The sequence below is a fragment of the Amblyomma americanum genome, chromosome 3 (assembly GCF_052857255.1).
Source record: "Amblyomma americanum isolate KBUSLIRL-KWMA chromosome 3, ASM5285725v1, whole genome shotgun sequence".
In the NCBI taxonomy this organism is placed as follows: Eukaryota; Metazoa; Arthropoda; class Arachnida; order Ixodida; family Ixodidae; genus Amblyomma; species Amblyomma americanum.
This window is the reverse complement of record NC_135499.1, coordinates 222,500,873-222,516,762: the sequence shown is the minus strand read 5'-3', so window position 1 is coordinate 222,516,762 and position 15,890 is coordinate 222,500,873. Positions and strand designations below refer to the sequence as shown.

The following is a 15,890-nucleotide window of genomic DNA, read 5'->3' as shown; positions in this document are numbered from 1 at the left end:
GTCGCCTTTTCCTATCCTCCCCTCCATCTTTCACTTTCCTATCTCTTTCTCAAAACTCTCCGATCTACTCCTTGGTTTTTTCCTTCTTTCCTGGCGGCGAGGGTTAACCTTGTGTGACCAACTACCCTGAGTTGCGTCATATTTGGTTATAGTTGAGGTGTACAGCTGGCGTGGGCAGGATTTGCTATCAAGTTCCTGTCCCGTCCCCTTGTTGGACTCCGTGGTGGGTGGCTGGCACCATGACCGAAAAACAAAATTTTTTTATGGCTCCCCTACTTTCAGAACCTGATCGCTCTCTCCAAAGAGGGTGGAACGAGGCAGACAACTTCTTTCAAAAAAGAAAAGCAACTTTCCCTAAATATCACGTGATCCACAGTGAACAACATGATAAGCAGGCAAGAATAATATCCCCCTTCCCTGTGTCAAAGTGCTTGACTGAAACCTTAGGCATTGGCTATAAGCTGTCAAAAATGGCCAGCGGCGATTTATTGCTCGAACTGTGTGACAGTGTCCCACACTCTAAGCTCTCCAACCTTACGTCCATAGGGGAAATACCGGTCTCCATGACTTCTGGTCGCTCACTTAGCACTGTCCGAGGCGTAATATCGGAAAATGATTTTGTTCACATAACTGAAAAAGAAATGCTCGAAGGGCTCATCGACCAAGACGTCATAGATGTCCACCGAATCAAAATCCGGAAGCACAATAAGGAAATAGACACAAAACACATGATCCTGACTTTCAACACCAGCACCCTGCCCGACACAATCAACGTGGGATATTTGAAAATAAATGTAAGACCATACATACCAAACCCTCGCAGATGTTTCAACTGCCAAAGGTTCGGCCACGGCTCACAGAGTTGCCGCGGTCGCAAAACTTGTGCAAAATGTGCTTCGAATGATCACCAGTCTGATGTATGTGACGCAGCCCTGTGCTGTGCAAACTGTGAAGGAGAACATGCTGCATACTCCAGGGGGTGTCCGTCCTGGAAGAAAAAGATATAATCACCATAAAGACAAAGGAAAACATTTCATTTAAAGAAGCGAGAAGGCGTTTTGCGCTTACAAACACATTCTCCTTTACTGAAAACAAAACTCGCTGACTTGGTGCGCAGGGGCGTAGCACCACGCAGAGACAGGGCAGTCTCGGGAGAAGCAGGTCTTTCTAGGGAATGAAGGAAGGAGTGTGCGCCCTCTCCCCACAGCCTTAATGCGAGGCTGGATGTTTGTCTATGCCTCAAGCCCCACACTACTAGCTGGTTTGTGTTGCTGCTTTTTCGGTTTTAGACTACTTGAGTTGCTATGAAAACAAGTGCCTGGGGTGAATGCATTGTTTTGACGCACACGTGTCATGGCCTATTGCTGCGTGCAGTCATTCCTGTGAGCACATTGTGTTTGTGTGTGCGTGCGTGTGTGGTGATTTGCTGTGACCTTTCCTGTTTCCTTGCAGTCTGACGGCACTCTGCTGGCTACAGGCTCATATGATGGGTTTGCCAGAATATGGACGACAGACGGTGAGAACTGTTTCATGCACTGCATGTTTTGCTTGCACTTAGGACCATCTTGGATTAAAGATGGAGGTGCCTGTAATTGCCTAAGCGTTACTCTGTGCAAAGCAGTGAGAGCTTTACTCGAACTTTGAAAAGAAATAAATGGTGTCTTCGGCTGAGATGCACTGCCTCTGCGCCGGTGCACAGGAAATGACGTCATATATGACACGAGTGGCTCATCTCTTTGTACCTCAGCCAAACATGCGAAACACTCACAGAGTACCATCACTCTTTCTGCCTTCTCCTCACTGTGGCCTCTGAGATTTGAAAATCTCGGAGGCTATCCTTAAGAATGGCCAGTGCCGACAACTGCAGTTAGCAATTTCAACAGGTAGTGACAAGCTCTTCAGTAACAGCGCTTGAGACCGTATTTGCATCAGACGCTTGTAGAAACAGTGGGAAATGAAATCTATGGCCCCACAGGTGCGTCTGCAGCGTGCAGATGGTGAGTAGCGATACCACGGGTTCCTGAGCATCCGCAGGGACATCCCCGTGGGGGGGGGTTGCTGCGTGGCAGCGGGCAAGCTGGCAAGCGCCGCGCGCCGCTGTTGTCTGCTTCGTCAACCACGCCGGCATTTTCATTTGACATGCAGAATTCAGATTTCTGAACGCTCCCATGAAAGCTCCCAGCACAATCCTCCTACGGCGAGAAAAAGACTGCGGCCAGCGGAAGAAGCAGAGCACCTGACTGAACATGTGGATAGCGTGCCGCGCTGCCTTGCACCGTACAAGTCCAGCAGCGAAGCCGAGAATCTTCTTGTGCCATCGATGCCGATAACCCAGTCGACGGAAGACGCACCAACGGAGACTCTCGCACCTCGACGTACTGTCACGCAAATCAGTAGCCGAGATCACACCGTTGGAGGCGACGCGAGTCGAAGATTGCCATCGCCGGCAGAGGCAGTGTGCTTTGTTTCTGGCGCATCGTGCGACATGGACACGCAGCCTGGGAGTGAGCCCCAGCCGTTGACGAGCTACAGTTTGATAGCTGAAGATTAACAGGACGAATCGTCGCCCGAACATACCACCGTTAAGGCGCGTCTCGAGCCACGTTTTGTTTCGGCAGTGACGGCAGCGTTCACTATTCCCTTCGTGCAGTGCCTGCTACTGAACGGAAGTTCAGTTTGATGGACCAGCAAAGCCAACAGATTTTGGCCTCTTGTGACAGTGAATTTATTCTACTGCAGGTTTCCACGGTGATTGGTAAAACTCTGTGCCCAGGTTGCCAACAGCGTTCCATGGGTGTGCACTGCGATACCAGGCTCGGTCTGGCAGTGAAAATGGTGCTGAGTCCCAGTGGTCTTCTTAAAGGAAAGAAGGTGCAAGGGTATTTGATGTGAACATTCGCTCAATGCTAGCTATTAAATAGATAGGGAAAGGGCAGACAGCTCTGAACGATTTCTGGACCACCATGAATGTGTCCCATTGTGGTTTACACAGTAAAACATTCCAGGGCCACTTTTAAGTGCCTGTTCAAGCCTGCTGCAGAGGAGGCTGCCGGCAACATCTTTAGGGATGCTGTAGCTGCTGTGAAGAAGGTGTACAGCGAGATCGAGGTTGGCTTCACTAAAAATGTAACCGTTGTTTTTGATGGCACCTGGCTCACACGCGGTCATCACTCCCACATTGGGGTAGGATGCATAACAGAATTCCACACAGGGCTTGTGCTGGACAGTATTGTTCTTTCGAACTTCTGCCTTGGATGCAGCCTGGGGCCAGCAGAGAGTGACCCCACATATCTTCAGTGGAGGCCGCAGCATCAGTGTCAAAAAAACACTGAAGTTGGCTCTGGCTGAATGGAAGTGGATGCCGCATTGCAACTTTTTGTCCTTTCATTGGCCAAGAATGACTTGCGATATACAGCAGTTTTCTCTGATGGAGACAGCCATGTTTTCCAGTCATTGCAAGATGAGCAGTCATATGGGTTTATAGCAGTCACAAAAGAAGATTGCATAAACCATGTGAAAAAAAGAATGGGTACTGGTCTTCGCTCCATTGTGAGCAAGGCCAAGAAATGGGAACCACTGGGTGGCAAAGGTGGGCTCACACAACAACTGATTAAAAAGCCCACCAACTACTATGGCCTGGCTCTCAGCAAGAACGTTTACGATGTTGCTGCAATGCAGAAAGCTGCCATGGCCACTTATTGGCACGTGACATCTACCGACAGTGACCCCCACCATGCGCTGTGCTGCCCTGGCCCCCTCGGCTGGTGTGAGCAGAGAGCAGCAGAAGCAAAAAAGCACAGCCTCCTCATAAATATAAGCGTATGAGCAGAGTTGCCCAAGCCATGCTGCCCCTGTATCAACGCCTTTCAGACGTCCACTTGCTGGAGCGCTACAAGGGTGGAAGGACCCAGAATGCAGCTGAGAGCCTACAGTCGGTTATTTAGTCAGCACTCTCAAAGGATGAGCGCGCCTCACTTCTTGCGGTAGAGACTGCAGTAAATGAGGCAGTCATAAAGTACAATTCAGGGAGCCAAAGAGCCTACTCGGAAATGTGTGCCACCTTGGGTGTACATCCTGGTGTCCTTGCCGTCCAGAGGGCTCAAGAAAAGGACCAAGAATGCCTGAAGAAGGCGTGTCTAAAGCCCACCAAACAAAAAGACAAAGGTGCAAGAAGATGCCTGACAGCAGTGATGCAAAATATTACAGCTCTTGTGCTTTTTAATAAATCTGCAGTGCTTGCAAAACTTCGCAGCCCATTTTCTCAGTTGTGTTATTTTTGTCGATCACCTCGCTCGTTAAAAGCATAGCACAACAATGGCTGAACAGATTTTGATCTAGTTTGATTTGCTGTGATCCATAAATTGTGCTGTACTTAAAGACAGTCTTGAAATGTTTCTTTACCTTTCCATTATTGTATTATTTCACAATAACTACATGGCTATATGCAGTGAAGCAATGTCTTGTGCATGTCATGTTCAGCAAAAGATTATTAGCGCGCTAAAAAAAAAAATTTAACACCATCTTGGTGTAGATTAGACATTTGGGCAAACATGCAAAGTATTCCCGGTTCACTATGATGTTTCGTTACTGTGCCTGGCTTTCCACAAGTAAGGGACTATAAATTCTTGTAAAACAAAACCCAATGAAGATGTCTTTCTGAAATATTAATTTTTCTCTTCGCTGCATTGTGTAACATGCATACCAAATTTCAGCCCTTTCTGCCAAGAAACAAAAAGTTAGTTCTGATTCCCTCCTCCTCCTCCTCCCTTAAGGCTTCTTGGCGGAGGCACCACCACTTTGGCCCCAGCTTCCTGTAGACGGCACCTCTGGCCTGACCCGACTGGGGGAAATTGGCAGTCGCCTTTTCTTGTCCTCCCATCTTTCATTCTCCTATCTGCTTTCACTACTGTCCAGTCTCCTTCTTTCTCGGTTTTTCCGTTTTCATGGGCGGCTAGGGTTAGCCTTGTGTGGAGTAGCTACCCTCATTTACCCCATATTTGGTTATAGTTGCTGTGTACAGCTGGCAAGGGCAGGAATTGCTTGCAAGTTCCTGCCCCGTCCCCTCGTTGGGCTTCGTGGTGGGTGGCTGCCACCACGGCTGCATAGAAAACTCTTTATGGCTGCATCCTTTCTTGCAACCGATCACCCTCCGAAGCTAGTGCGCACCGAAGTAACTGCGAATTTCTTCTTAAAAAATGCAAACAATTTTCCAAGGCTCCACGTGGTCCACAGCGAACACGCGGACATAACTGCATGGCTGGTGTCACCCTTTCTTGCAACAGGAACCCTAACTGAAAGCATTGGACAAGGCTACAAAATCAAGAAACTGGCAAATGGCGACCTCCTCTTGGAAGTCCTTTATAATCACCAATACGAGAAGTTGTCTGGAGTGACGGGATTTGGCGAAATACCAGTGAAAATCAGCCAGCACCGATCGTTGAATACTGTTAGCGGAGTAATTTCCGATGATGACCTGAAGTACTTTTAACAGAAGAACTCCTAGGTGGACAACAAAATGCAACAAATGTGTAGAAGACCAAAATAAGGCGTGACAACACGGAAATACCAACAAAGCACATTCTTCTCGCATATGCCTATAGTATACTACCCGATTCTGTTCACATAGGTTACACAAAGCTCAAACTCGGACCATACATACCAAATCCATGTTGATGCTACAGATGCCAGAGGTACGGCCATGGTTCGCAGAGCTGCCGGGGCCAACAGACCTGCGCCAAATGTGCTTCTCACGGCCATCCCGCTGAAAACTGTGATGCTGAACCCCACCTTTGCATTAACTGTGAAGGCATCCATCCGGCTTACCCGTGGCCAGCCTTGAAGAAAGAAGAAGAAATAATTGCACTTAAGGTCAAAGAGAACATATCATTTAGGGAAGGACGTAAACGACTTTTGTTGCAAAATCCAACCTACTCCGCCATGGTGCAGCAGGGCACAGCATCACAGTGGCCTTCGGCGCCTGCACAGCTCACACAAAGTGAGCCTGGAGCAGGGCCACCCATGCCCGTGGTGGCCGCAGCTAACTCTGCACCACTACCCACAAAACAGGCCGCGCGGACCTCTAGGTCAGCTCGCCTAAAAGCCACTCCCCACACGGAGAGACCCAACGCGTAAAGAACCGTTCTGCGCGCTCGTCCAGCGTATCAGATGATGCAATGGACACAACTCCTGCCTCGCCCCCGCTGCAGCGGCGGCATAGCTCTATCGTGTGCAAAAAGAGAGGATGAAGTCCTAAAAACAGGTCCAAAAGACCCACTAACCTAGTGTTTTAACCTTATTCCCAACTAGTCTTTAAACATGGCATTTCTAGTTCACTGGAAGTGTCGTGGACTTCTAAAGAACTATACTGAAATAACAGATATTATAAATTCGTTCTCCCCGGTAGCACTGCCTCTCCAGGAGGCTAACCTAGGACCACAGAAAAACAACTTGCTTAAAAAATGTCTAGTCTTTCCCTGTGACAGAACTCGAGCAGGCTCTCTGGAGGCGCTGCTATTTTGGTCCAGGGGGGTGCTGCAACTCGAAAAATCGACCTAAAAACCTCATATGAGCCCGTTGCTGTAACTGTCCTTCATTTTAAAACCATAACAATATGTTCCATATACATTGAACCTCACCTAACCGGCACACTTCATAATTTAGAAACACTTTTAATACCACTACGGTAGGCCGCCGCGGTGGCTCAGTGGTTATGGCGCTTGGCTGCTGACCCAAAGGACGCGGGTTCTGTCACAGCTGCGGCAGTCAAATTTCGATGGAGGCGAAATTTTAGAGGCCCGTGTACTGTGCAATGTCAGTGCATGTGAAAGAACCCCAGGTGGTCGAAATTTCCAGAGCCCTTCACTACGGTGTCCCTCAAAGCCTCAGTCGCTTTGGGACGTTAAACCCACAAAAATCAAACAACTACCGGAGCCATATCTTTTAGTTGGGGATTTTAAGGCGGACACGGCTCTTTGGGTCGAAAAAATAATTTTTTGAAAATTACATTTTTGAAATCTACTGCTAACATTCTTTAAATTCACCAGGTTTCCAATCCTGTCGTTTAGTATTTTCGCTGCGGGATCAATTTATAACATCCCTGTGAGCTGAATTCGACGCAGAAACAACTTTCTTTCGTGGTATGTAGCTCTTCTTCTATGCACGCGAACGCAGCCATCTTGGTCTCGATGGAAAGAGCGGCTATTCTTCTTCAATTTCCCACCACAAATGCCTATTCTGGTTCACTGGTGACGACTAAATCCACACACAAAGAAAAGTCCCAACGCGCGCGTTGAGTTAGTGCACGTGACCAAAAAGCGCACTGTGATTGGCTCCACTATGTAAGCGATGCGTCTCTTCGTTCTTTGTGACGGGTGTGCAACGATGTCCGATCCAACGGGGAAGTTCGCCACGAGGCACAAGTTTGGCAATAGAAAGAAGCAATCTGCTTATAACTTCCAGAAGCGTGCCATTCCTCTGAGGGCATTATAAAGTCTTCTGCCAACGACGAGCGATGGCGAAGCCACTGACAGTGCTGAAGTAGGCCGAGCCAGCTCGTCAGTGAGTCGGTGTTGCGGACAGCTGTCGCGTTCGGCATGACACTGCAATGTTGCAGCACGCGGATTTGGTGCAGACTGAGGTTGAAACTCAAGAAAAACTTCAAGTTCTTGCTTCAATGCCGGCAACGACGCGAAAGCTGGATTTTCTCACTCGCGCTGACGATGGTGCCGCTGCGCCAGCCAACATTGAGATGGGCGTCGTCGTCGTAAACTTGGACTCCGTGAATGCAATAATGTCGTGCATGATGTGCAAAGTGTGCGGCGGTAGTGCCACTGTAGACAGAGACGGATGAGAATATGGCCTCGCCTTAAACATTGTTATCAGGTGAACACGCCGCAGTGATGTGCCGTCGGCGTGGAGCTCGCTCTGCGTCTGTGGCAGCCAGAAGGCCAACCAGTTTGTAATGAACATTCTTGGTGCGTGCACAATGCAAGCCACCAGGAATCTGCAAATGGCGCTAAACGACGTTTTTGCCGCGGTGAACATTTCCCACCGTGCCTTTCACACCAAAACATGGCAGAGGTACCTGAAGACGAAGTTGGCGCCCACGGCGCCTCTTGCTGCTGAGAGAAGGAGAAGACTCTGTGCTCGCAATCGGTTTGGGAATGTACGACGACTTGAAGCTTGGGAATCACAGAAACATTGCCGTGTCATACAACGGTTTCTGGATGACACGTGGCCACTCTTCGCACATTGGCTCAAGCACGGTTGTCGAGTTGTGCACGGGGCTGGTCCTCGATTTTGTTGTACTCTGCAACTTCTGCACTGGTTGTGAGCGTGGACCCAAGGAATATGATCCGACGTACAAGGCTTGGAAGGAGAACCACGGCTGCCAAAAAATACCACTAAGAAGGCTGATGAAATGGAAGTTGAAGCCACCCTCACCTTTTTCCAGGGATCACTGCAACGACATAGCCTACGGTTTACCACCCTACTTTTTGATGGCGACAGCCGCGCTTTCCTTGCGCTGTAGGAAGCCAGAGTGTATGGGTACATTCTAGTGGAAAAAGAAGGCTGTACCAACCATGTACAAAAATGGATGGGCACAGGCTTGCGAAACCTCATCACAAAACATAAGCGACCTTGATTGGAGAGCCTTGGCAGTAAAGGCAAACTAACCGCTGACTTAGTTGCAAAGCTAACGCGGTACTGTGGCTAGGCCCTGAATACTCACAAGGGTGATGTGCAGGGAATGAAGAAAGCAGTGGTGGCTGCTTATCGTCGCACAGCGTCAAATGACTTGGTGTAAGACCAGAGCCATTGCCCACCAGGACTGAGCTCATGGTGCCGCCAAAATGCAGCAAGTGCTAAGGGCGAGACGGCTCCTAAGCAGCACTACAATCTGCCTCCATATGTCTGTGGGGCCCTGTTGCCCATTTATGGGCGCCTTTCTGATGAGAGGCTTCTTGAGCAGTTCTAAAGGGGCAGTATTTAGAACAGCAATGAGTCCCTTCACTCAGTGATATGGGCATGCACTCCGCAGGAACAGCATGCCTCACTGTTCTTTGTACAAGCTGCATTGGCTGAGGCTGTGATGAGATTCAATGCTGGCTGTGAGAGGACATCCGGATCAATAATGAAAGAGCTGCACCTCAACCCTGGAATACCAAGCACGAAGAGCATGGCGGTGAAAGACCACCGCTGAGCAGTGGCATCTGCAAAGAGGCACAAGACCACTTTGGACATGCAGCACACTTTCAAAAAGTGCCATTTGGGTGGCCGTAGTCAGACTGACTACATTCCTGGTGACGTTTAGTTACATAGGATGCAAAATATGGCACTCTTTTTCTGCATTTTTGATTAAAAAAGAGTTTATTCCTTTTTTCTCGTTTTTCTCAAAACACCCATTTTTGACTTGCTAATTTATGGAGGCGATATCTCTGTCTTCAAGGCAAGTAGAACCATAATTTTTGTTGTGGCATGTATTCAAGAGTGCAAAGCATACGATGTTAGGAGATGATTTTGGAATTTAGGTTTTAAAATTTAGCAGTTCCGCTGTAGATTAGATAATAGGGTACCCACATTTGGAGCAGTGAACTTTGGATTGCTATAGCATCACTAATATTTGTTACATCAATAAGTACTCCTAACATTGTATTCCTTGTGCTTTACAGTACCTAGCCATAACGTTAATATCAATTTCTGTATTGCAGTTATTTTTTCATTGTTCCTGCAAATTATGAGCCATTAATCTCATTTATCTTCATAACTAATTGGCCTTTTGAAAAAGAAAAACTAGATATTCAGCTTTAGTAAATTCGGTCGAAACATAAAATAATAGCTTTAAGAGCCATGTCCCTTCATTAACGACTGGATTCAGTACATAACCTAGGTTTGCGTCTTTTGACCGGGGCATACAGGACATCACCTGTTACTAGTCTCTATGTAGAAACAAATGAACTGTCACTAGCTGACAGAAGAAGCATGCTTACGTGTTCATAGATTCTGAAAATCCGTTCAACACCGAAACACATCTGTTACACCATAGTTACAAAATGCCCCTCTGGAATACTGTTTTAACAAAAAACCCCAAGCCATCAGACCACTCATGCTCCGTTTTGAAGAGCAGTGCCTGGAACTCGGCATACTGAATGCACTCCCTGATATTGCACAGAGACGTGATCCATTGCCACCTTAGTACAACTTCCCTGCTGTATGTGACCTCACATTAGCACACTTTCGTAAAACACGAACACCTCATGAACACGTTATACAGGAATTCTTGGCACTGAACGAGAAATAGTGGTCACGCAGCATTTTATACAGATGGTTCCAAAACAACACTTTATATTGGCTCTGCTGTTATAGAAAACAAGTGAGAAAAAATTGTAAGGTTGCCTCAGTGTGCGTAAGCTTGTACTGCCGAATGTTACACCGTATCCCTAGCTTTAGAAAAAATACCGAAGAACAACATTGAAAACAGTATCATTTATACAGACTTCCCGAGCGTAATTACGTCACTACATCCCAAAGATGCTACAAAGCCTTTAATAGGAGACATAGTCCACAACGTAGTAACGACCAAAACACAAGGGTTTAAAATTAAATTCTGCTGGGTACCAAGTCACGTAGGAATCTGCGATTACGAGAGAGGTGATGTATGTGCCGCAGCCGCCTGTAATGTTAAAATACAGAAAGTAAAAATGCTGCATAATGATACTATAAAATTTGTACAACGAAAGCTAAGAGAGAAATGGCAGGGAGCATGGGATAATGTTGCAAATAAGTTAAATCTAGTAAAGCCAGTTATAGAAGAATGGAAAACATGCGGTCATTGAGAGTATTTCATTGAAGTAAATTTATGTCTCCTTTGTATTGGACACACGCACTTAACAGATAAATTAATTCTTGCAAAGAAAGACAAACCTACGTGCGTACACTGCAGAGAGATGGTCGTCAGAAACCACATAATAATATCCTGTACAAAAATTTATGAACTTAGAAAAGGCATTTCCCTCAATTTAATGACAAACACATCCCATTACATCCTTGCTTACTTTTGGGAGAAAATTCACTAGTCGAAACCTCTTTTCTTGTTTTTTCCTAAAAGATGCAAGTGTTCTAAACCTGCTGTAGTGTTACAAAATAATCTTTAAGCTTCTGCACACCAAACAGACATATTAAAACTTCCGTTTGGTGCATTATGGCCTTAGCTGCCTATGTGCCATAATACCCAACACGAACTCAACGAGCATGTTCGCTAAATGCTGCGATTATGGTACGTGGTGCATGTTTGTAAAACACCTCACCAAAGCGTGTTATGCTTGCCGGTTTCGATGTATATGCTGTAAAGCCTCGGCTAGGGTAACTGCCAAAAATATCTGCAGACTATTTTCAATCCGATCTTGGCTCGCCACGTTGTTGCTTTATTGATGTCCTTTAACGTGTGCACACACTGACAAAAAGTGCAATGGTGTAATGCACACATGCCAGATAAACATCATATGCAGTCCACCGCGTGAGCTAAGGTAGGAATATCGGGGCGAAAAATCTTGATAAACCTTTAATTTTCTCATAAGGGCACAGCACATGGCTTGTTGGCCGGCGTCTGATAGCAATGCGAATAAATGCGTTGGAACTGCTGTCATAATAAACATTACTTTAAAATATGCCCACTTGAGATGCTTCATCTGTTTCTGCTCATCGAAGCTCCTTGTCGGCCAATGTAGAGTGAAATTCTCTGTGTCAACAGCGTCGTCTGCCCACTTTGACTGCTAGTGCACCCTGCATGACGGGGTTGCACTGCGATTGCCACCATCTGTTGTCACAATGGCGAGGTGGCACGCAGGCGTGTCGTGCTCGTCCCAGCCAAACGCGAGGCACCGCAAGGGTGCGCAAAAAACTCCACAGGTGCCATCAGCCGAAGGCACCAAAACATGATGACACAACAAGGCCAATGGTGTTGCATGTGCTGGGCCAATCTGAATAGTAGCGTGAAAAAAAGCATGAACAAGGAATGACAAAGGTGCTAAAAACACAAACAAACAGCTGTTTACTTTGGAAACTTGTGTTTTCTACACAAGGAAAATGAGCAGTGCTGAAACATCTCAAATCTGACATCATCACTGCTTCTGTTTTACTGTTAAAAAGTGAACTAGATGTGGTGAAAATTGCCAAGCTCATTAGGTCTGAAGTGTGGTTTTTTTAACCTAGCTTTTTTGTGTATGCGTGCATGCGTGCCTGGTTTTAATCGCTGTGAACGTTTCTCCTGTGTATAAAAGACGTGCTTACTAAGTAAAGGGAGACTAGTAATTTGCACTTTTTTGTATTGTTCTTCATTCACTGGTGTTTATAATGTGTAAGCCACGTAAAAGCAGTTATGCCCAGCCATCTGAGCCTAGTTCTTGTTGTTCTACCATGGAAGGATTGCTGTTGCCGTGGTGTGTTTGGTTGTTTGTAACTTTTGCATGGTTATGGTTCCTTTCATGGAAGGGAGTGATTCTTAGCCTAAAGCAACTGGCTGATGTTTTCAGGTCACCTGGCCAGCACATTAGGGCAGCACAAAGGGCCCATCTTTGCGCTGAAGTGGAATCGCAAAGGCAACTACATTCTCAGTGCTGGAGTTGACAAGGTTGGTGTTAACTGTTCAAGTGACCAACATTTTTGTAGTACAGCCTTATTGCATGAGATATAACATTATGATCTGCGCTTTTTTTCTTGGTGCACATTCCTTTCTCTGCCATTGACTCAACTTTGTTCACTGCAGATTCAGTTACATCCATACAGACTCAGGGAACTAAATTAGGTCAGTAAGCAGGTTTGTGCTACAGCAAACTGTTTTAGCAGTGGCTTGTGTTTGATTTAAGGTATTCAAGGGTTCGGCTTAAGTTAAGGACAATGCAGCGAGCCATGAGAAGAAAAATGATAGGTGTAACGTTAAGAGACCGGACGCAGGCAGAGTGGGTGAGGGAACAACCGAGTGTTAATGACATCCTAGTTGAAATCAAGAGGAAGAATTAGGTTTGGGCAGGACATGTAATGTGAATGCAAGATAACTGCTAGTCCTTAAGGGTAACGGAGTGGATTCCAAGACAAGGCAAGCATAGCAGGGGGCAGCAGAAGGTTGGGTGGGCGGATGAGATTAGGAAGTTTGCAGGCATAGGGTGGGCGCAGCTGGCAATTGACAGGGTTAATTGGAGAGACATGGGAGAGGCCCTTGCCCTGTAGTGGGTGTAGTCGGGCTGATGATGATTATGACGTGTATCTTGGCGACATATTGCTACAGCAACGATTGCACCTTGCATATTGTTATAGCAGCATATGGGTGGATAGGGGTAAATAACCCTGACCCACAGGCATTTCGGGGGTGCGTGTTTGAACCGATAGGCTATCATTTCAATGGCCAATTGAATGCTATTACATTGGTAGATAAGAAGCTTGTGGGGATCAATGGCTGCAGCTGGCAAAGGACAAGGTTAATTGGAGAGGCATGGGAGAGGCCTTTGCTCTGCAGTGGGCGTAGTCAGGCGGATGGTGACGATGACATTGGTAGCTCCAATGACAATTGTGCCATTAGTCTATCGAGTCTGTGGAGGAGCACAGAGTTCTTGAGATTTCGAAGGCCTTCGAGCAGTGGCAGCATGCACTCTTTGGTACGAGAGCTCACCGCAGTGCACTCACTGAAAAGTTGTGGAACTTAAAAATATGCTACTTGTTTTGCAGAGAAAAAAAAGACATGCCTGGCCGCAAAACACTGCAGTAAGCATAATACCATTGTTGCCAGTGAAACAAAACTTCACTTCTTCAATATGCGCTTCCTCGGAAGTGCATGAGTGCTACTACAGCTTGTCCGAAACAACGAAATTCGTTTTTAGAGTGATTAATGTTACTTTAATGAATAACATTTTGTTTTTAAACTTCCCAGGTTAAAGTTGTGAGTTGATAGCTTGCATGCCTGAAAAATAATTGGCAGTGATGGCAACGCCACACTGCCTTGGTGTGAGGTGATGTAATTTCTCAGCGGCAATCAAGTTTGCTGTGTAGCAGCGGTGTAACTCCTTCAAGTTCAGTCGTGATTGAGGATCTCAAAGGCTATCGACTCAAAGTTAACTTGTGACAGGGCCCTTTCAAGTATGTAACAGTGTTCTAATAAAAGCGTTATTGTGCTTAGAAGCCTGCTGCGTGCCCCATTTACTTATGTCCGCACCTGTACATTGTGTAAAGTCCTGGATAATTCAAGCAACCTGGATGATAACAAATAAGATAGCCATGGCCACTGGCAGTACTGCAGTAAGGAGGCCACAGCAAATTTGAGATTTTGGCAGCAGCTGCAAGCTAAGCTGTAGCAGCCGTATTTTATTGCATTACTGTGCCACCGCTCATTGGTACATTTTTCCTCTCCTATTTCCTATGGGCCCGCATCACAGCGGTGTAGCCTTGTGTTTGTGCTGTCAGCCATTGTGTTAACAGGTGCCAGTGCTTGTTCACTGCCAGCCAGCCTTTGCAGTAGTCAACAGTCCTTTGTGGCACCTTTGTTGCCATTGCATCAGAAGAGTTAAAAAGGAGGAGTTAGAACGGGTGTTCAGCTGGTGTCTGCTGCTTGCAATATTGCCTGAAAAAGCCACCTGCCCTGCATGCGGCATCAGCTGGGCAGTATGCATCCATCCATGGGCACTGAGCAGCGGAAGCATTCTAGTTGTTGTGCCAGCCTGAACTGATTTTTGCCTGGCATCAGGCTCACAGTTGCAAAGAGTGCTTGGGAAAACACATCAGCCCAGTTTTACGGGCTCCTCAATTGCTGCACTAGCATAAAGGGAAACATAAAAGGATGTGTTTTCAGCCCCAAATAAAATTGTGAGAATGTGTGACCTGTGAGACTAGCATTGTGTGCCTTTGTGCAGACGACTATAATCTGGGACGCAAGCACTGGCCAGTGCACGCAGCAGTTTGCGTTCCACACAGCACCTGCGCTCGATGTGGACTGGCAGAGCAACACGAGCTTCGCCTCGTGTTCCACGGACCAGTGCATTCACGTGTGTAAGCTGGGTGCCGACAAGCCAGTCAAGACATTCACAGGCCACACCAACGAGGTGAACGCCATCAAGTGGGACCCCCAGGGGGCCCTGCTGGCCTCCTGCTCAGACGACATGACCCTCAAGATCTGGAGCATGAAGCAGGACACGTGCGTGCACGACCTGCAGGCACACAGCAAGGAGATTTACACCATCAAGTGGAGTCCCACAGGGCCAGGCACCAACAACCCAAACATGAGTCTCATTCTGGCCAGGTGGGTGGAATTTGACGCAAAATGCCAGTTTGCTAAATTGTCAAGTAAAGGCAAGCAATGGCAACTTTTGCGGCCTAGAGTGAAGACCTCAAATGGCCCATTTACTCGCCATGGTGGCTCAGCAGCACTGGCTTCTGGCTGCTGGTCCCTAAGTCGCGGGATTGAATTGCAGGATTGAATTTCAATTGAAGTGAACTGCAGAAACTCGTGTACTGTATGATGTCGGTGCACATTAAGGAACCCCGGAGGTCTAAGTTGACACTGAGGCCTCCACTACAGTATCCTTACATGGGCCACATTAGGGATGACTGCGGCCAGCCACGGAAAAATTGCATTTGTTTTTAAGTGCTACATGATTGACTCACGCTTCTTTGCTGGTGGTTGCCACTCTGTGTGAGCCACCACCTTTATGTAACACCTCCTTCAGTGAGAGCCTTTAAGGAAATAAAACTGAACTGAGCTAAACAGCCTTTTGTTGCTGTAGAATAACTTTCGTGTACATACTTTGATTTCAATAATTGTTTTTCGTACTGCTGTTTGGAATGCACGAGGAATCTCTCTAACCAGAAAAATACATTAAAAGAAAGCATCGCAGTGCCTCTTTAAA

The 15,890-nt window shown here is 46.8% G+C and overlaps 1 protein-coding gene across 3 annotated transcripts in view; it reads left to right on the top strand.

Annotated features, from left to right (window-relative positions):
* Positions 1 to 15,890, top strand: part of ebi (transducin beta like ebi) — a 47,751-nt gene that overhangs the window by 13,721 nt on the left and 18,140 nt on the right. For all 3 annotated transcript variants that reach the window (XR_013313466.1, XM_077660142.1, XM_077660143.1), the window contains exons 7-9: positions 1,453 to 1,516; positions 12,531 to 12,628; positions 14,898 to 15,283. Coding sequence is in view for 2 of the 3 variants with exons in the window: in XM_077660142.1 (XP_077516268.1) it covers positions 1,453 to 1,516; positions 12,531 to 12,628; positions 14,898 to 15,283 (548 nt within the window). In the remaining variant the exon portion in view is untranslated. The remainder of the gene's footprint in view (positions 1 to 1,452; positions 1,517 to 12,530; positions 12,629 to 14,897; positions 15,284 to 15,890) is intronic.